Below are 21,514 nucleotides of genomic sequence, written 5' to 3'. Positions count from 1 at the left end.
CACCACCTCCCTGGGCAGCACATTCCAATGGCCAACAACTCTCTCTGTGATGAACTTTCTCCTCACCTCCAGCCTAAACCTCCCCTGGCACAGCTTGAGACTGTGTCCTCTTGTTCTGGTGCTGGTTGCCTGGGAGAGGAGACCAACCCCCACCTGGCTACAACCTCCCTTCAGGTAGTTGTAGACAGCAATAAGGTCTCCTCTGAGCCTCCACTTCTCCAGGCTAAATCTTTTAGATCTTTCAGACCTTTGATCACATGTTTGAAGGGACCTTCACAGAATCACAGAATTAACAGGGTTGGAAGGGACCTCAAGGATCAGCCACTTCCAACCCCCTGCCATGGGCAGGGACATTTTCTACTATATCAGGTTGCTCAGAGCCACATCCAGCCTGGTCTTCAAAACCTCCAGGGATGAGACTCCCACCACCTCCCTGGGCAACCTGTTCCAGTGTCTCACCACCCTCATGGGGAAGAATTTTTTCCTGCCTTCCAATCTAAATCTCCTCTCCTCTAGCTTGGAGCATGTATTATAACACACAGCTCAAACAATGGAACTTCTAAGGTAGATCAGTTGACTGAGGACATTGCCCATTTGAGTTTAGAAATCTCCAGTATGAGGTCCCACAGCCTCTCTGAGCAACTGTCAGTGCTGCATAGTCTAAAGGGAAGAATTCCCCTGCTGCCACTTCTGTTTGTTGCTTTATGCTCTTTCACTGGTTGCCTCTGAGAAGAGTTTGGCCCTTTGTTTTTCATACAATCATAGAATCAGTCAGGGTTGGAAAGGACCACAAGGATCAGCTAGTTCCAACCCCCCTGCCATGGGCAGGGACACCCCACACTAGATCAGGCTGGCCAGAGCCTCATCCAACCTGGGCTTAAACACCTCCAGGGATGGCGCCCCAACCACCTCCCTGGACAACCCATTCCAGGGCTTCACCACTCTCATGGGGAAGAACTTCCTCCCCACCTCCAGCTTCATGCCATTCCCCCTAGTCCTATCACTATCTGAGATCCTGAGCAGTCCCTCCCCAGCCTTCTTGTAGCCCCCTTCAGATACTGGAAGGCCACAATTAGGTCTCCTCAGAGCCTTCTCTTCTCCAGACTGAACAGCCCCAACTCCTTCAGTCTGTCCTCACAGGAGAGGAGCTCCAACCCTCTGATCATCCTTGTGGCCCTTCTCTGGACACCTTCCAGCACGTCCATATCCCTCTTGTAATAGGGGCTCCAGAACTGGAGGCAGTACTCCAGGTGGGGTCTCACCAGAGTTGAGCAGAGGGGGAGAATCACCTCCCTTGACCTGCTGGCCACACTTCTCTTGATGCAGCCCAGGATCTGATTGGCTTTCTGGGCTGCAAGTGCACACTGAGAGCTCCTGTTGAGCTTCTCCTCCCCCAGCACCTCCAAGTCTCTCTCCTCAGGGCTGCTTTCCAGCAACTCACTGTCCAGCCTGGATTTGTTCTTGGGATTCCCTCGACCCAGATGCAGGACCCTGCACTTGGTCTTGTTGAACCTCATAACCCCTCCTTCAGGAAGTGAAAGTTCCTCCATTATTCTTTAAACAAATCTATTTTCCCTTTGCTGCTTCTTGCACCACAAACTCCCCTGCTGTGATCATCTCTAGTGTGCTCCACAAGTCTCTGTCTGCAGTCCTTAATCTTCTCTTACAGTGTGAGCCCAGCACTGGCCACACCACGCCAAGTCACAGCCTCAAGTTCAACACAGAAGAGCGTTCCTTTAATTATCCCAGCCCTTGCAAAGCTTTTGTGAGGGCTCAGTCTATTGAGGATGGTAAATGAAGAGCTTATGGAATGATGTTCTCCATGGCAGTATCAAATCTGATTAACAGGAAGCATTTTCTAACAACAGAGTCTTATCAGGCAGCCCTGATCTCCTAAGAGCTCTAAGGCTGAGCAGTGTGGTCAAGCTCAAAGCTACAAGACAGCTCCAGAGGAAAAAAAAAAAGCAAACCAAAATGCTAATGCCAAAGTTATGGTTCTTACTCCATGACACATGGTGCAGATGATAGGATAGGATAGGATAGGATAGGATAGGATAGGATAGGATAGGATAGGATAGGATAGGATAGGATAGGATAGGATAGGATAGAATAGAATAGAACAAACCAGGTTGGAAGAGACCTTCAAGATCATCATGTCCAACCCATCCACCAATCCAACCCACCTAAACAACTAAACCATGGCACCAAGCACCCCATCAAGTCTCCTCCTGAACACCTCCAATGATGGTGACTCCACCACCTCCCCAGGCAGCCCATTCCAATGGCCAATCACTCTCTCTGTAAGCAACCCCAGCTCCCTCAGCCTCTCCTCGTAGGGCTTATGTTCCAAACCCCTCACTAACTTTGTTGCCCTTTTCTGGACTCGTTCCAGCAAGTCAACCTCCTTCCTAAACTGAGGGGCCCAGATCATGAAAAACTTCTCATTAAGAGTGATGGTGCATGAACCTTTTTCTTCTGCATACGCTGGTCTTCACTGAGCCCTTCTTCTGTACTCTCATTGGGAACATCTGAGCATTTACACAGAAATTGCTGATTCTATGAATCACTAATGGACTCAAAGCTCTCCACAGGTCTCTTCCAGCCCCTAACATGCTGCTATCCTGTGGTTCCCCTTCCTTTCTTTAGGCATCTAGCACTTGGGTCACAACAACCCCAAGCAACGCTACAGGCTTGGGTTAGTGTGGCTGGAAAGCTGTCTGGCAGAAAGGGACCTGGGGGTTCTAATGGACAAGCAGCTGAATATGAGCCAGCAGTGTGCCCAGGTGCCAAGAAAGCCAAAAATGCTGTGTCCAGCAGGAGTAGGGAGGTGATTGTCCCCTTGTACTCAGCTCTGGTGAGGCCACACACCTATTGTGTCCAGTTTTGGGCACCTCAATACAAGAGAGATGTGGAGGTGCTGGAGCCAGTGCAGAGGAGGGCAAGGAAGCTGGGGAAGGGCCTGGAGAATAAATCTGCTGAAGAGCAACTGAAGGAGCTGGGGATGGTTAGTTTGGAAAAGAGGAGGCTGAGGGGAGACCTCATTGCTCTCTACAGCTACCTGAAAGGATATTGTGGAGAGGCTGGTGCTGCTCTCTTCTCACAGGTAATTTAGTACAAGAGGGAATGGCCTCAAGCTGCCCCTGGGTAGGTTTAGACTGGACATTAGGAAAAAATATCTTCACAGCAAGGCATTGGAATGTGCTGCCCAGGGAGGTGGTTGAGTCCCCAAGCCTGGATGTGTTTAAAGGTTATTTGGATGTGGTGTTTGGGGCTATGGTTTAGGGATGAACCTTGTAGCGTAGGGTTCTCAACTGTACTTGGTGCTCCTGAGGGTCTTTTCCAACCTGAATGTTTCTGTGATTCCTCTTCAGGCTGGCCCTCAGGAGTGAAAGAAAAATCCTGAGCCATGCAGCTGGGAAGCTTCATTAGCTTTGCATGAAGTTCCAAGCTAAACTCCTCTTGGAAAGAAACGGGGTGTAGAGGTTAAATAAACGTAGGAAATCAAAACAAAGACACCACTGCTGACACTAACCAGACATGGGAACCTGCTGGTCAGTCTTATCCACAGGAAACAGGTAGCTCTGCACTGTTTGAAGGAGTATGACCCTCACATTGTTCTAGCAAATAAGCCTTTAAAAGCAGAGCTGATTTTGTCTCTGTGAGCAGCTCACTTCTCGGAAGGGACTGACATTTCAAGTAAGAGAGCAGCTCCCTTGCCAGTGAAAGACATTTTAAAAGTAGAGGGAGGTTTCTAGAAAGAACAGAATCCTCTAAACCAAGTGGACAGTACTTATTGTCCATTTCTGGGCCCCTCAGTTTAGGAAAGATGTTGAGTTGCTGGAAGGTGTCCGGAGAAGGGCAACAAAGCTGGGGAGGGGTTTGGAGCACAGCCCTGTGAGGAGAGGCTGAGGGAGCTGGGGTTGCTTAGCCTGGAGAAGAGGAGGCTCAGGGGAGACCTTCTTGCTCTCTACAACTACCTGAACAGAGATTGTAGCCAGGAGGGTGTTGGTCTCTTCTCCCAGGCAACCAGAACAAGAGGACACAGGCTCAAGCTGTGCAAGGTGAGGTTTAGCCTGGATGTTAGGAAGAAGTTCTTCATAGAGAGAGTGATTGCCCTTTGGAATGGTCTGCCCATGGGGGTGGTGGAGTCACCATCACTGGGGCTGTTTAGGAGGAGACTTGATGGGGTGCTTGGTGCCATGGTTTAGTTGATTAGGTAGTGTTGGACGAAGGGTTGGACATGACAATCTTGAAGGTCTCTTCCAATGTGGTTTATTCTATTCTATTCTATTCTACTCTACTCTACTCTGCTCTGCTCTACTCTACTCTATTCCATTCTATTCTATTCTATAGCAACATAATTACACCAGAGTAGCACAGAGCTTACCATGAGTTGCAGTCCTGAGAGATGGTGAAGCCAGGAGGATAATGTTTTCCAGAGTGGACGCAGGAGCAGTCAGAGCTTTCAATGCAGTGTTCCCCATCAAGAAGCTTCCCCTCTGGATAAATCAGGTAGTAGCAGATACAGATGCCACACACACAGGGACACAAACATAAAGACAATAAGATTTGTAGTTCAGGCAAGACTTCACAGGTGTTATTATCCACAGTTAGTAACAGACTGCAGGGAGAAAAAAAGTCCAAAAAGCCTCACAGGGGCTGGTGTTTACTTTCCTTCTGGTACTACCTCTCCCTCAGATGTACTGAACAGAGCACTCTCAGAAGAGTTCTCAGAAGGTGTTCTCAGAAGAGCTATTTGCTTAGCAAGTGCAAGACACACATATTGGAGCATACAATTCAGTCAGGGTTGATTAGAGCTGGTCTAGAAAGCTGACTGTTGAAAAAAATACAAGCAGCTCAATGACTGCAGTCAGGGATGCCCAGACAGGTTTTGTAGTTGTTGTAAGAGGACAGGAGACAAAGTAGGGAATGAAATATATATATATATATACATATATTTGCATAAATGTTTAGCAGAAAGGGTCTGAAAGAAACATTATCATGTGGAACTGTGGCTTCTCTTCTCAGCTCCTGCAGGAGCTAAAAAAGAGGAAGAGCCAACTTCCCAACTTGGATCTGGCTGCTGAAGGTTTCCATATTACACAGCTACAGCTATCTACTCTATGTGCAATTTCTCTTAGAAGGGTAAATGGAGGTATAGAGGAGTTACAAGATTCGTTGGAGATTGACCTAGAGGCTAGCAATAGAAGAAAGAGCAAGTTCCTTTTCCTGAGATCCCCACGTTGAGAGGTAGTTGGTACTCCTTTGTTTTTAAAAGAGCTGCTGTGGCAAAACATTTGGTTTGCTGAAAACTCTTTTCCCTCCTCTTTGAGGGACTCCTTCCAGTTGCCTGCAGAGCTTTTGTCCCTTAGTCCTGGCATCAGCAGTCACCACTGACAAGGTAAGGCCTCTTTCTCCCATTCTTCCCACAGACCTTCCTGGGAAGATTTTTGCTGTGAGAAAATCCTTTCAGTGAGAGGTATTCAAAACAAGAGCTGAGAATTTAAGAGTGATGTAAGCTCTCCAGAGAGCAAAAGACAACAGAATATCCACCTTTTTTCCTGGCAGTTGTAACTCCACTTACAGCAAATAAAGTAACTGTGGTGGTGCTGCATTTAAGGAAAAACATCTGAGGCATTGCCAAACAGATCCTTTCACTCTTAGAGCACTGGAGGGAACCAAAGCAAAGGTCTAATCATCATCCTAACCCCAAAATCCCTCTGTCAGATCCTCCTGGTTCTCCATAACAAAGAAAGAGAGAAAGAAAGGGAAGAAAGAAAGGGAAGAAAGAAAGGGAAGAAAGAGAGAAAGAGAGAAAGAAAGAGCGAAAGAGAGAAAGAAAGAGAGAAAGAATGAGAGAAAGAGAGAGAGAAAGAGAGAAAGAGAGAAAGAGAGAAAGAGAGAAAGAGAGAAAGAAAGAAAGAAAGAAAGAAAGAAAGAAAGAAAGAAAGAAAGAAAGAAAGAAAGAAAGAAAGAAAGAAAGAAAGAGGGAGGGAGGAAGGAAGGAAGGGAGAGAGGAAGGGAGGAAGGAAGAAGGAAGGAAAGAAAGGAAGAAGGGAAGAAGGGAAGGAAGGAAGGAAGAAGGGAAGGAAGGAAGGAAGAAAGGAAGAAAGAAGGAAAGGAAGAAAATAAAGGAAGAAAAGAAAGGAAGAAAAGAAAGGATGAAAAGAAAGGATGAAAAGAAAGGATTGTAGGAAGAAAGAAAGAAAACCCCCAACAAGGTAGAAATGGGGGCCTAGGGAGCTTTGAAATCAGGAATGAAAACTCTTCCTGCAGTTATCTTAAACACAACAGAGAGAGAAGGAAGACTGTGATGATTGGACTCCCCCTGCCCATGAAGCTAATCCAATCTCCTGTACAAACGATTCAATAGGTGACCTCCTTCATCTAAATCATGAGGAGCTATGGCATTACAGTGTGAGCTCTCCACACACTGGTTCTCTGCAAGAAACTCCTTCAGTGTATGCTCTGTTCTTTCTTTCTCTCTCTGGATGCTTCTAACCAAAAGCAATTCAGCAGGGATCTAAAAGTGTCAGTGGCCCCTCACCCAGAATGGCAATCCTGGAGTATTAGATGGTGCTGATTTGCACAGTAGCATTTACTTTTTAGGTGGCTCTGAAAAATGGCCCTTTCATGAAGTGAGCATCCAGGCTCCATAGAAGCTGGTTTATTTTAGGCCACGGTCCCAGAAAAAAAAAGAGAAGTGTCTGACTTGAAGGCAGTTTAAGAGAAGACACAGCTTTCCTTCTTCTAATCAAATAGGTAGCAGCACTGCCAAGTGTTTCTCTGTAAATAACCCAATAAATAAATTACCAGGGCAGCTGCAGCCATCAACACATTGTCCGTGACACACTTCATTGATATTCAGGCTCTGGCAGGTTCTGGCACAAGGGGACACGCATTCCTTATATTCCATGCCAGCTGGACAACTTGGCCCTGAAATGATTGAAAGACATTAGAAATGTAAAATCCTTCATAATGCTTCGATAAATCCCTTAATTATCAAAGGCTGAGCCATGGAGACACCAATTAAAAGAAAACACAAAGGTCACATCCTCTTTTAAGCAATGACTTCTTTTGCAGAAGCAGAACGTTTACCAAACACTCCATGTGCTGCAGTATCATCTGTCAGGTTGCACAGTAACTACACAGAATCATAGAATCAATAAGGTTGGAACAGACCTCAGAGATCATCAAGTCCAACCTGTCACCCAACACCTCATGACTAACTAAACTATGGCTTCAAGTGCCACATCCAATCCCTTTTTGAACACCTCCAGAGATGGTGACTCCACCACCTCCCTGGGCAGCACATTCCAATGGCTAACAACTCTCTCTATGAAGAACTTCTTCCTAACATCCAGCCTAAACCTCCCCTGCCACAGCCTGAGACTGTGTCCTCTTGTTCTGGTGCTGCTTGCCTGGGAGGAGAGACCAACCCCCACCCTTCAGCTACTTGTAGAGAGCAAGAAGGTCTCCCCTGAGCCTCCTCTTCTCCAGGCTAAGCAACCCCAGCTCCCTCAGCCTCTCCTCACAGGGCTGTGCTCCAGACCCCTCCCCAGCTTTGTTGCCCTTCTCTGGACACCTTCCAGCAACTCAACATCTTTCCTAAACTGAGGGGCCCAGAACTGAAAACAGTACTCAAGGTGTAGCCTAACCAGTGCTGAGTCCAGGGCAGAATGACCTCCCTGCTCCTGCTGGCCACACTATTCCTGGTACAGGCCAGGAAGCCATTGGCCTTCTTGGTCAATGAGATTAAAGCCATTTTAATGGTTTAGTTGATTAGATGGTGTTGGATGATAGGTTGCACGTGATGATCTTGAAGGTCTCTTCCAACCTGGTCAGGTCTATTCTATTCTATTCTATTCTATTCTATTCTATTCTATTCTATTCTATTCTATTCTATTCTATTCTATTCTTTGCTAATAAACTGAATCACAGAATCACAAAAACATTCAGGTTGGAAGAGACCCTCAGGATCACCAAGCCCAACCAATAACCCTACTCTAAAAGGTTCACCATATCAATAGCACCACATCCCAAGGTCTAAATTACTAAGGCCAGGGATACAGACTCATAGAATTGTCAGGGTTGGAAGAGACTTCAAGGATCATCCAGTTCCAACCCCCCTGACATGGGCAGGGACACCTCACACTACAGCAGGTTGCCCAGAGACACATCCAGCCTGGCCTTCAAAACCTCCAGGGGTGAGGCTTCCACCACCTCCCTGGGCAACCTGTGCCAGTGTCTCACCACCCTCATGGGGAAGAACTTCTTCCTAACATCCAATCTGAATCTACCCATTTTTTCCCCCCATCCCCCCTAGTCCTATCACTCCCTTACACCCTAAAATGTCCCTCCTCAGCTTTCTTGTATACCCCTTCAGATACTGGAAGGCCACAATGAGGTCTCCTGGGAGCCTTCTCACATCAAGAACAATCAAACACACTACTATCAAAGTAGTTTGCATAGACAAGCATGTTCTGCACAGCTAAACTATGCAGCTACTCCAATCATTTGTGAAATTACCCTGGTTTGTGTGTCCAGAGGCAACTGGGAGACAGTTAAAACCCTGAAATCCCATCTTTATTCCAGCAAACTGCCAGCCCAGGAAAACAGCCATCCTGTGGTATCTTCACCACTGTCATTATCTGAGCTGGGCCATTAGGCAAGCACACAGTGACAGCCCTTCCTTCATTCTCATGCATGGACATACCCCACAACCCTGTGTGGGTGTGGAGTGGGAAGGAAAGATTAGAGCCTGCCCTTTCCCAGTAAAACCTCTACTGAAGGAGGTGGGAGGATAACAGAGGAGCAGTTCTGTTCTCTGAGGCTCCAGAGCTTGAGGACTAGCTTGCACCAGTACACTGTGGCCAGCACTAGGAGCCTTCCAATGCAGCAGAGCATTTAGAATAGAATAACATTAACCAGGTTGGAAAAGACCTCAGAGATCATCAGGTCCAACCTATCACCCAACACCATCTAAACAACTAAACCATGGCACCAAGTGCCTCATCCAGTCTCTTCCTAAACACCTCCAGGGATGGTGACTCCACCACCTCCCTGGGCAGCACATTCCAATGGCTAACAATTCTCTCAGTGAAGAACTTTCTCCTCACCTCCAGCCTAAACCTCCCCTGGCACAGCTTGAGACTGTGTCCTCTTGTTCTGGTGCTCGTTGCCTGGGAGAGGAGACCATCCCCCACTTGGCTACAACCTCCCTTCAGGTAGTTGTAGACAGCAATTTCATGCCACTCATGTAACTGTCATTATCTCCTGAGAAAGTATCATAAACAAGATGAATCAGAGAATTATAGAAAGGTTTAGGTTGGAAGCAACCTCCAAAAGTCATTCAGTCCAACCCCTCTGCCGTTAGCAGGGATGTCCTCCACTAGATCAGGTTTCCCAGAGCCCTCTCCAGCCTCACCTTGAATATCTCCAGGGATGGGTCCTCAAATACCTCCCTGGGTAACCTGTTCCTGTCTTCCATCACCCTCTTGCTAATGAACTTGTTCCTACCTTCCAATCCTCTTCTCTATTCTGAAGCCATTGCCCCTCATCCTGTCACTGCAGGCCTTTGTAAACAGTCTTCTTCTTTCTTGTAGGGCCCCTTCAGGTATTGGAAAGCTGATCTTCTCTCATTTCAAACCATTGTCCCTCGTCCTGTCACTGCAGGCCTTTGCAAGCAGTCCCTCTGCCCCCTTCAGCTACTGGAAGGCTGCTCTTAGGTCTGCCTGGAGCCTTCTCTTCTCTAGGCTGAACAGCCCCAGCTCCCTCAACCTGCTGAGCTGCTCCAACCCCCTGATCATTTTTACGGCCCTCCTCTGGACCTGCTCCATCAGGTCCATGTCCTCCCTGTGTTGAGGGCTCCAGAGCTGGAGCTCCAGATGTCATAGCAAGCCACTTCTCTTTTCCCTGACTTGTGAAGTTAAGGGTTAGATGGTGAGCCCTGAAATACTCAGGAGCAGTTCACCTCATTCATGGCTTCAGTTAGAGACAGACCTAGCAAAAACAGGCTCTCTAGCTTGCACCCTTAGCAAGAAGGCATGTTTTCATCAGATTCCTTTTCAGAAGTCCCAGGCTGAGAGAGTTGGGGCTGTTCAGCCTGGAGAAGAGAAGGCTCCAGGAAGACCTTAGGGCAGCCTTCCAGTACCTGAAGAAGGCTACAAAAAAAAGCCAGAAAGGGACTTTTCACAAGGGCTTGTAGTGATAGGACAAGAGGGAATGGATTTAAGTTGAGAAGAGCAGATTTAGATGGGAGATTAGGAAGAAATTCTTTACAGTGAGGGTGGGAACACACTGGAACAGATATCACTTCCCTGGAGGTGGAAAAGTTCAGGTTGGATGAGGCCTTGAGCAGTCTGGTCCAGTGGCAACCCCCCCCCCCCCCCCCCCCCCCCATGGCAGGGGGGTTGGAACTAAGTGATAGTTAAGGTCCCTTCCAACCTAAACCATTCTAGGAATCTATGAATCCCTTGAATAAGTGCTTGGCAGAATCCTCCTGCCCTAACCATAACCTGAAGGCAGAGTTTTCTTCTGTGATGCCCAAAGGTAGCATCTTTTTTTTACCAGAGGAAAAATACTGTCAGTACCAATCATGCAGTTATCCCATGAAATCAATTTACAGAGACATCCTGGCAAAATGATCCTTCCTGTGCAACGTAAACACAGGAGAAAAAATCATTGAGGTAATGACATTAGGTGATTGATTTACTCCTTTCTGTGGTCATGTATTTCACTGGGCTTCTCCATGGAGCTAGAAGTGCACAGCAGTGCTGGCTGCAAACATGACCTTTCCTCTATAAACACAGCCCATGTGAGTCCAGCTATGCACTTCCTTGTTACAAAACCTCAGCAGAGATGCAATCAGGACCTCTGACCTCAGCAACCTTGGGCTAATAAAGGCAGCATTTCAAGGTGCAATCAGCATCTGTAGCCTGCACATCCTCAGGCTTAAGAAAATCAACAGGGATTCTTATTTGTAGAATGGCTTAGGTTGGAAGGGACCTTCAAGCTCACCCAGTTCCAACCCCCCTGACATAGGCAGGGATACCTTCTGCCAGACCAGGTTGCTCAAGGCCTCACCCAAGCTGGCCTTGAACACCTGCAGGAAGGATGCATCCACAGCCTCCCTGGGCAACCTGTTCCAGGGTGTCCCCACCCTCAGTGTAAAGAATTTCATCCTACTCTTCAGTCTCAATCTGCCCTCCTCAAGCTTCAATCCATTCCCTCTCATCCTATCACTTGTCAAATGTCCCTTCCTGGCTTTCTTGCACTGGAAGGCTGCTCTAAGGCCTCCTCAGAGCCTTCTTTTCTCCAGGCTGAATGACTCAACTCCCTCAGCTTGTCCCCATAGGGGAGGTTCTCCAGCCCTCTGATCACATCTGTGACCTCTGGCCATGCTCCAGCAGCTCCATGCCCCTCTTATGCTGGGGGCATCAGAATTGGAAGCAGTACTGCAGGTAGGGTCTCAGCAGAGCAAAGGGGCAGAATCCCCTCCCCATCCTGCTGCTCTCCCTGCTTTGGATGCAGCCCAGCACACAGCTGCCTTCTGGGCTGGCTCATGGGGAGTTTGTCACCAAATGACAAGTCCAAGTCCTTCTCCTCCAGACTGCTCTTCAGCATTTTAATTTCAGTGTAATTGTTTCAGGTAAATAAAGATGAAGCCATTGTCTTTATGAGAAAATGTCAAGGGGAGTCTGTCATGAGGATGCTGACTTGGGAGTGAAGGCTGGGTAACCCAGCACATCTCAGCCATATGTGAAGAAGCTCCTGAACACACTGTCTACTCCTTTATGCATCAATGAAGTCTTCACTGACTTCATAAATCATGGTGAGAGAGCTGTAACAGCTCAGGCTGTTCCCCATATATGCTTCAAACAATCCTGCCCGAGGGATAACTTGGAGAAAAAGGTAGGTGATGAACAGCTGAAAGGGGAAGCAAATAAAGGCCCCTCAGAAAAATCAAAGTGAGAGACACTTCAGATTGCAATCAACATCCTAAAAGTGCAGTAGTTGTTCTTAGCTACAGAGCAGAGAGCTACCAGACAACTGTGATCTCGTGTGGGGTAAGGAACTAGGAATAAACCTGTCAGCTTACTGCATGAGCTCTCTTCAGGCCACCCATCCAGAATCACTCCTTCCTGAGCACAGCTCCTTGCATAGTCAAGGAACACTGAGCAATGACAGTCCATGTGCTGTCTACAGGAGCAGACATCTCTCTCACACAGCTCGATGTATGGCTCTGGATCGACTCGATGGTGGCACCGGGAGAAGGTCGAAGACGTTCTTAGCAGCTGGCAGGTTTCCATGACACCCTGCACAGCAAGTGAAGAACAAAGGGGGAGAGAGAGAGAAAAGGGCACAAAATGAGTTACTATAAGTCTCAGGAAGAAGGGAGAAAAATCCAGATTCTTTTTCCCAACACAGTCAACACTGTTCTATGATTCTATGCAGAAACACATCAGTTAGCAAAAGAAGGGAAGCACAGAACTGTGTCCTACCCAGGTGTGATGGGTTGAATTTAGCCCCCACCGTAAAATTGCCAGACCAGCTCAGTTGGAAAGCAAATGAAGCTGTATTCACAAGCACCACTACAATCTAGAAATATGGAATGCAATGACTATGTCCAAAATATTCAATATTTAAACAGATTTACAATCTATAAACACAAGAACCCCCCTGGACAAAACCAGGGGGTTACCAACAGCTTCCCCCTCACTGCTCCCCTTCTCCCCCATACAAAGTACAAGAGAGACAAGGAGAGAGCTGCTGTTAGTACTTAACCACAACAAAGAACACAGCCAAGGTCAGCAAGCCAGCAGAAGCACCAGGGAGCATCTGCTAGAGCTAAGGAACTGAAAAGAGAATTAATTTGCACAACTAACCTCGTGTTATTTCTCAGACCACTGGGATTATTTGGACCTTATTGTTATTTTCCTCTTTCCATCCACTGGCAAGAGGGGATTGGACGTGGCACTTGGTGCCATGGTCTAGTCAGGAGGTCTGGGGTGACAGGTTGGACTCGATGATCTTTGAGGTCTCTTCCAGCCCTGGTGATGCTGTGATACTGTGATAGTTGATTAGGTGGTGTTGGATTGGTTGATAGGTTGGACACGATGATCTTGAAGGTCTCTTCCAACCTGGTCTATTCTATTCTATTCTATTCTATTCTATTCTATTCTATTCTATTTACATTCTGCTACTTTTCTGCTCAACCTGTGGAAGGTTTTCCTAAGCACAGCCTTAAACTGCCACACCAGGGAAGAGCCAGACAGTGTCTGGAATAGCAGGAAAACAGAGAGATCAGAGAGAGGAGACACTTACAGCTGAGGTAGTTAAGAAGAAGAAGAAAGAAAGAAAGAAAGAGTGACCAGACCCACTTTTAGATAATGAGTGAAAGATCAAGTCTGACTCAAATTCAGGGAATCAAATGTGTCTCCCACTTCTGGCCACGTGTTCCTGTCTCTCCTGCTGGCTTGCCCAATGCACAACAGCTCGATTTAACTCAGATGAAAGGCAGAAGAGAAACCAAAGCACAGCAAATAAAAACCCAGGGAAGAAAAGCAATTTGTTCTGCTCTTGTTCTGCCAGCACAATAGCAGCTTAGTGTAAGGAGAGGACTGCATGGTGAGGTGGAGACAGGGTGCCAAAACCTCTCCTTTCAGACAGCAGCAAGCCAAGATGAAACTTTGCTCCACATGAAACAAAACCTAAGGAATTCTCCCCCTGTACTCAGCACTGGTTAGGCCACACCTTGAGTACTGTGTCCAGTTCTGGGCCCCTCAGTTTAGGAAGGATATTGAGACACTTGAACGTGTCCAGAGAAGGGCAACGAGGCTGGAGAGAGGCCTCAAGCACAAGCCCTACTAGGAAAGGCTGAGGGAGCTGGGATTGTTTAGCCTGGAGAAGAGGATGCTCAAGGGAGACCTCATTGCTCTCTATAGCTTCCTGAAAGGAGGTTGTAGCCAGGAGGGGGTTGGTCTCTTCTCCCAGCCAACCAGCACCAGAACAAGAGGACACAGTCTCAAGCTGTGCCAGGGGAAGTTTAGGCTGGAGGTGAAGAGAAAGTTCTTCCCAGAGAGAGTTGTTAGCCATTGGAATGTGCTGCCCAGGGAGGTGGTGGAGTCACCATCCCTGGAGGTGTTCAAGAGGGGATTGGACATGGCACTTGGTGCCATGGTTTAGTAATCATGAGGTGTTGGGTGACAGGTTGGACTTGATGATCTCTGAGGTCTTTTTCATCCTTATTGATTCTATGATTCTATGAAAACTTAGTTTCTGGCTAAGGTCTCCATTGAAGGTTCCCAAATACTTTCTTTTAAGCATGCATTACATCACAGGCAGTGAGGCTGAGGTCCTCAGTGCAGATTTCAGAAAGGATGCCCTGAGTTTAGACAAGAGGAAAATTTCTTTTCTCTGATAACCCTTACACAAAAAGTTGAAGCTCAACTTTAATCTCCTAATAATTGGTCATGGTTAGAGAAAATCTGAAGGGGGCCTCCAAGAAGGCTGCAGAGGGACTGTCTGCAAAGGACTGCAGTGAAAGGACGAAGAGCAATGGTTTAAAATGAGAGGAGAGCAGATTTAGATTGGATGTGAGGAACAAGTTCTTTAGCATGAGTGTGGTGGAACACTTGAATGGGTTGCCCAGGAGGCCCCACCCCTGGAGACATTCAAAGTCATGCTTGATAAGGCTCTGAGCAACCTGCTCTAGTGGAGGATGCCCCTGCTGCAGCCTTCTTGGAGGCCTCCTTCAGCTACTGGAAAGCCACTATTAGGTCCTACCCTCAGGGTGGAAGTAACAACAGAAGCAGCCAAAAAAGCTCTTAAAGCAGCACTTGAAGATGAAAGTGATATAATGAAAAGTGAACTAAGAAGCATTCAGAGGATGAGCAGTGTAGCAACTCCTGGATCAAAGCCTTGGTGCAGATACTATCAAATGCAATAGAAGAGCAGTATATGCAGTGAATCCATTAATAACCTTAATAAGGTAATATCCTTGTTAAAAAGGTAATAAACTGCAATATTGCAACAGAACTCAGCCTCTGTGTATTCCACTAAACATTAAAAGTGGTAGAAACAATCTTTTGTGACCATGTGTATAATGAGTAAATGTTAGATGCTAAAATGCCTTCCTGAATAAATTCCACACAGGAAAGAAACAACCCACAACATCTCCTCCCCCCACCCCACCCCCCCCCACCTCCCCATATTGTTCTTTAGTCTTGGGCTTGGGTTGAGGGTACCTCTGAAGAAAGAGGCTTGAAGGTGTTGGTTGGTGAGAAGCTCCCCAGGAGCCAGCAGTGCCCTCATGCAGCCCAGAAGGCAGCTGTGTGCTGGGCTGCAGCCAGAGGAGTGTGGCCAGCAGGGCAGGAGAGGGGATCCTGCCCCTTGACTCTGCTCTGCTGAGACCACACCTCAAATCCTGCCTCCAGTTCTGGTGTCCCCAGCATAAGAAGGACACAGAACTGTTCTAGCAAGTCCAGAGGAGGCCACAAAGATGATCCATGGGCTAGAGCACCTCTTCTATGAGGACAGGCTGAGGGAGCTGGGATTGTTCAGCCTGGAGAAGAGCAAACTCTGGGGGGACCTTAGAGCTGCCTTCCAATACCTGAAGGGGTCCAACAGGAAGGCTGCAGAGGGACTTTTCACAGAATCACAGAATCAACCAGGTTGGAAGAGACCTCTTTTCATGAGGGCGTCTAGAAACATGACAAGGGGAAATGGTTTGAAGCTGAAGGAGAGCAGGTTTGGACTGGATCTTAGGAAGAAGTTCTTGAGTACAAGGGTGGTGAGACTCAGGGAGGCTGGGGATGCCTCTTCCCTGTGGGTGTTCAAGGACAGGTTGGGCAAGCCCTTGAGCAGCTGAATCTAGTTGAGAGATGTCCCTGCCCATGGTGGGGAGGTTGGAGGAGAGGATCTCTGAGGTCCCTTCCAACCTAAGCCATTCTGAGATGATATTATGGAATAACAATGCAACTAATGACTGAGCTCCAGGTGATTATCCATAGACCAAGTGATGCGCATTAGAAAGCCAAAAGCAGATCATTTTCTCTATGTAAACATCTTTTGGCCATTCAAAGTGCTCCAAATTGTTCCTGTGTCTTTACACAAGGAATTACAGCTAAAATTGTCACACTTTTTAGATGTATCTCAATGTTGTGATTAACAAATGGGCATAAGGTGAAATATGGCTAAATCCAAACAGTTACCAAGCACAACAAAAAGCTTTCACCACCAGGGTGGTCAAAGACTGCAGCAAGTGTTCAGGGAGGTTGTGGAGCCACCACTCTGGGAGATATTCAAAACATGAATAGATAAGGACCAAAGCAACCTGAGCTAGGACGGCCTGGTTGCAAGCAGGGGGTTGGACTACATGGATAAGAACAAGAGGACACAGTCTCAAGCTGTGCCAGGGGAGGTTAGGAAGAAGTTCTTCACAGAAAGAGAGATTGGCCATTGGAATGTGCTGCCCAGGGAGGTGGTGGAGTCAACATCACTGGAAGTGTTTAAAAAGGGACTGGATGAGGCACTTGGTGATTAGATGGTGTTGGGTGATGGGTTGGACTTGATGATCTTGAAGGTCTTTTTCAGCCTGGTTAATTCTATTCTAGATGGCTTCCAGTGGTGTCTTCCAACTTAACCCTTTCTGTGAATTCTTTATTTTTGTTTATGCTTTCTTCAAAACTCAATAGTCAGGCTGACTTGAATTCAGTTTTGGGCTCCCCAGTTCAAGAGGGACAGGGATCTGCTGGAGAGGGTCCAGTGGTGGGCTACAGGGATGGTGAAGGGACTGGAGCACTGCCTGGTGAGGAGAGGCTGAGGGACCTGGGGCTTTTTAGTCTGGAAAAGAGAAGACTTAGAGGGGATTTAATAAATGTTTCTAAATATCTGAGGGCTGGGGGTCAGGAGGGAGGGGACAGGCTCTGCTCACTTGCTCCCTGTGATAGGACAAGGAGCAATGGATGTAAGCTGCAGCACAGCAGGTTCCACCTCAACACAAGGGGGAACTTCTTTACTGTAAGGCTCACAGAGCACTGGAACAGGCTCTCCAGAGAGGTTGTGGAGTCTCCTTCTCTGGAGACTTACAAGGCCTGACTGGGTGCATGCCTCTGTGACCTGAGCTAGATTGTATGGCCCTGCTCTGGGACCCTTCCACCCACTTGACATCCTGTGATCCTGTGAACTAAAAGTGGTCTTTGTTCTTTAGTTCATGGGATAATGCACACCCAGAGTGAGCAACAGGTATTGGCAGGCTCACCCACTGCTGTAACATTCCTGCTTACAGAACAACAGTCCTGGAAGCAGCTCTACACAGAGACCAAAATATCACAGAATCACAGAAACATTCAGGTTGGAAACGACCCTCAGGATCACCAAGTCCAACCAAGAACCCTGCTCTACAAGGGTCACCCCTAAACCAGATCCCCAAGCACCACATCCAAACCACCTTTAAACACATCCTTGCTTGGGGAATCAACCACCTCCCTGGGCAGCACATTCCAATGCCTGACCACTCTTGCTAGGAAAAATCTTTCCTAGTGTCCAGTCTAAACCTCCCCAGTCACAGCTTGAGGCCATTCCCTCTTGTTCTGTCAAAACTCAACAGACCAGGAAGCAAAGCCTCAAGCTGAAACAGTACTTAAGGTACAAGTGGCTGTAAGATTGAAAGTAGCAGACCTGACTGCAGCATCCAAAATGCAACTTCTCCCTTGAATTCTGCATGAGTCCTGTGTTGGTTCTTTAAATGGGTTGGCAATGTCCTGGCACTCACAGCCTGTAGCAACCACAAACTTGATGACCTCCTTTCTGCCTCAGTCCCAACACAGAGCTGTAGGTGGAATTTTCTGCATTCTTCCCATTTCTGTGGCATTGCTTTCTGCTGCTGCATGAACTGCATTTGTCTGTTGCTTAACATTTGCCATTAGGGAGGTACAACCTAAAAACTAACAGCTTCACAGGTTGCACTGGGTTGGAAGGGACCCTCAAAGGTCGTCCTGTCCATCCCCTCTGCAGTCAGCAGGCTGGACTTGATGATCTCAAAGATCTTTTCCAACCTGGTTAATTCTATTCTATTCTATTCTATTCTGTTCTATTCCATTCCATTCCATTCATCTCCAACCAGAGCAGGCTGCCCAGGGCTGCATCCAGTCTGATCTTGAATGTCATCACAGACAAGGCCTCAGCCACAACCCTGGGCAACCTGTTCCTGTGTTTCACCACCGTCATTGTGCAGAACTTCCCCCTGATATCCAACCTAAATCTCCCCTGCTCCTGTTTCAACCCATTGTCCCTCATCCTATGGCTACAAGCCCTTCTAAACAGTCCCTCTCCAGTCTTCCTGTAGGTCCCCTTCAGATATTGAAATGGAGCTCTAAGGTCTCCCCAGGGCCACCTTCTCCCCACATTAAACAGCCCCAACTCTCTCAGCCTATTTTCATAGAGGAGGTTCTGCAGCCCTTAGATCATTTTTGTGGCCTTCCTCTGGACCCTCTCCAGCAGTCCTATGTCCTTCTTATTCTGGGGCACCAGAACTGGAGGCAGTGCTGCAGGTGGGATCTCAGCAGAGCAGAGGGGCAGAATCCTCTCCCTTTTCTGCTGCTCTCCCTGCTTTGGCTGCAGCCCAGCACACAGCTGCCTGCTGGGTTGCCAGCAACCATTGCTGGTTCATGGGGAGTTTGTCACCAGCTGACACTCCCAAGTCCTCCTCCTCCAGACTGCTCTGGAGCCACTCCTCACCCAGCCTGGATTTGTGCTGGGGCTTGCCCGACCCAGGTGTAGGACCTTGCACTTGGCCTTTTTGAACTTCATGAGGTTGCACCTTGCAAAGAAGTCAGAAATCTTCTGTCCAAGGATGCAATTGTGGGATACAGAGAGGGCAAAGAAAACCACAGATCTACCCTGAGTGGGGGGGGAGAAAAGGGATGCACTGAACCAAAGCTGTTGTTTTCCTCACCTAGCAGCTGACTGCCCGGCAGGGAAGGAGGCTGAGAGATGGAGGAGATTTACATTCCTGAAGCTGAGGCAAACAAACAAAGCAGACCATTAAGAAGCCCTGCATTCTTCAGAGGGACTGGTTTGGCTGGATTTCTATTAATAGCACTGTGCTTACTCTTGCACAGTGAATACATTAAGCCAGCTTCAAATGCGGTGAGATCAGGAGCTCACATGAGGCAGAAGATAATTGCACCTAGTTTGTGAGAGAGCAAATGTTATCCCACAAACCCACCAATTTTAAACACTATCTGTATAAAACTCACAACTGATGCAGCCTGCCCATCAGACAGGCAGGGCTTCACCCTGCATGCCACTCCATGACCTCAGCTGCAGTGCTGACATTTTTTTAAGCCTTAAACTTGGATGAACATGATAAAATTCAGAGAAGAGAAGAGAAGAGAAGAGAAGAGAAGAGAAGAGAAGAGAAGAGAAGAGAAGAGAAGAGAAGAGAAGAGAAGAGAAGAGAAGAGAAGAGAAGAGAAGAGAAGAGAAGAGAAGAGAAGAGAAGAGAAGAGAAGAGAAGAGAAGAGAATCAATAAGGTTGGAAGAGACCTCAAAGATCATCAAGTCCAACCTGTCACCCAACACCTCATGACTACTAAACCAGGAAACCAAGTGCCACGTCCAATCCCCTCTTGAACACCTCCAGGGGTGGTGACTCCACCACCTCCCTGGGCAGCACATTCCAATGGCTAGCAACTCTCTCTGTGAAGAACTTCCTCCTAACATCCAGCCCAAACCTCCCCTGGCGCAGCTTGAGACTGTGTCTTCTTGTTCTGGTGCTGCTTGCCTGGGAGAAGAGACCAACCCCCACCTGCCTACAACCTCCCTTCAGGTAGTTGTAGAGAGCAAGAAGGTTCCCCTGGGCCTCCTCCTCTCCAGGCTAAGCAACCCCAGCTCCCTCAGCCTCTCCTTACAGGGCTGTGTTCCAAACCCCTCCCCAGTTTTGTTGCCCTTCTCTGGACACCTTCCAGCAACTCAACATCTTTCCTAAACTGAGGGGCCCAGAACTGGGCACAGGACTCAAGGTGTGGCCTAACCAGTGCTGAGTACATGGCACAATGACCTCCCTGCTCCTGCTGGCCACACTACCAATGCCCCATGTAGCCACCTTCAGAGCCACTGCACCTTAGAAACCCAAAATGGGTCCCTCCCAGGCCTCACAGCCTAAGCACTTGCTGAGGGAAGACCACATTAGCTACAGGCATAGACTCAAGGAAGCGTTTGTGCTCCTCTGCCAAAGGACAGGCAAAGTGCCTTCAGGTAGGGGAGGACCAAAAGCAGAAGGGTTATCTCATGGCACCAACCTTCTCTGCAATGTCAGATGAAATGTTGCAGGTGTTGCTTGGAGTCTGCACTCTCTTGCACCGCTTGTTTTCACTGTGCAAAGCCCAGGAGTTTGCAAAATCATAGCTGTTTGCCACAAGGCTCCCTGAGAAGGAAGAAGAGAAGCACAGAGGGGAGGTTTAGGGGGTTGAACAACAAGTGGGTTTCATTGGCTACTCTCAGTGCCATATCACAGTATCACAGTATCACCAAGGTTGGAAGAGACCTCAAAGATCATTGAGTCCAACCTGTCACCACAGAACTCATGACTAGACCATGGCACCAAGTGCCACGTCCAATCTCCTCTTCAACACCTCCAGGGATGGTGACTCCACCACCTCCCTGGGCAGCACATTCCAATTATGAATGACTTTCTCAATGAAGAACTTTCTCCTCACCTCGAGCCTAAACTTCCCCTGGTGCAGCTTGAGACTGTGTCCTCTTGTTCTGGTGCTGGTTGCCTGGGAGAAGAGACCAACCCCTTCCTGGCTACAACCACCCTTCAGGTAGTTGTAGAGAGCAATGAGGTCTCCCCTGAGCCTCCTCCAGGCTAAGCAACCCCAGCTCCCTCAGCCTCTCCTCACAGGGCTGTGCTCCAGACCCCTCCCCAGCCTTGTTGCCCTTCTCTGGACACGTTCAAGTGTCTCGATGTCCTTCCTAAACTAGGGGCCCAGAACTGGACACAGTACTCAAGGTGTGGCCTAACCAATGCAGAGTCCAGGGGCACAATGACCTCCCTGCTCCTGCTGGCCACACTGTTCCTGATGCAGGCCAGGATGCCTTTGGCCTTCTTGGCCACCTGGGCACACTGCTGGCTCATGTTTAGGCGGCTGTCAATCATCACCCCCAGGTCCCTCTCTGTTTGGCAGCTCTCCAGCCACTCTGCCCCCAGCCTGTAGCTCTGCATGGGGTTGCCATGGCCAAAGTGCAGCACCTGGCACTTGGGTTTGTTGAATGCCATCCCGTTGGACTCTGCCCATCTGTCCAGTCGGTCGAGGTCCCTCTGCAGAGCCCTTCTAGACCACAGTCTACTGAAAGATCCTTCTAAAAATTAAGACTGCTGTATCCAATTAATTTCTATCCCAGGTAGACTCACTCTAGAAAAGGCACTTCCAATCATCTGGACTGACTCTTGCAGAGGACTTCTCTGAGCTGAAGGACAGACTAAAGCCTGTAGAAGGCAGCTCCC

General features: G+C 48.1%; 1 protein-coding gene across 1 annotated transcript in view; it reads right to left on the bottom strand.

The window, feature by feature from the left end:
- Positions 1 to 21,514, bottom strand: part of VWF (von Willebrand factor) — a 161,496-nt gene that overhangs the window by 125,136 nt on the left and 14,846 nt on the right. Inside the window, exons 6-9 of the mRNA XM_054177869.1 lie at positions 20,307 to 20,431; positions 12,101 to 12,317; positions 6,814 to 6,936; positions 4,388 to 4,499 (exon numbers count right to left, since the gene is read on the bottom strand). Of these exons, the coding sequence (XP_054033844.1) occupies positions 4,388 to 4,499; positions 6,814 to 6,936; positions 12,101 to 12,317; positions 20,307 to 20,431 (577 nt within the window). The remainder of the gene's footprint in view (positions 1 to 4,387; positions 4,500 to 6,813; positions 6,937 to 12,100; positions 12,318 to 20,306; positions 20,432 to 21,514) is intronic.

Source organism: Dryobates pubescens, chromosome Z, assembly GCF_014839835.1.
Source record: "Dryobates pubescens isolate bDryPub1 chromosome Z, bDryPub1.pri, whole genome shotgun sequence".
Classification (NCBI taxonomy): domain Eukaryota; kingdom Metazoa; phylum Chordata; class Aves; order Piciformes; family Picidae; genus Dryobates; species Dryobates pubescens.
This window is presented reverse-complemented; position numbering and strand designations above follow the sequence as displayed.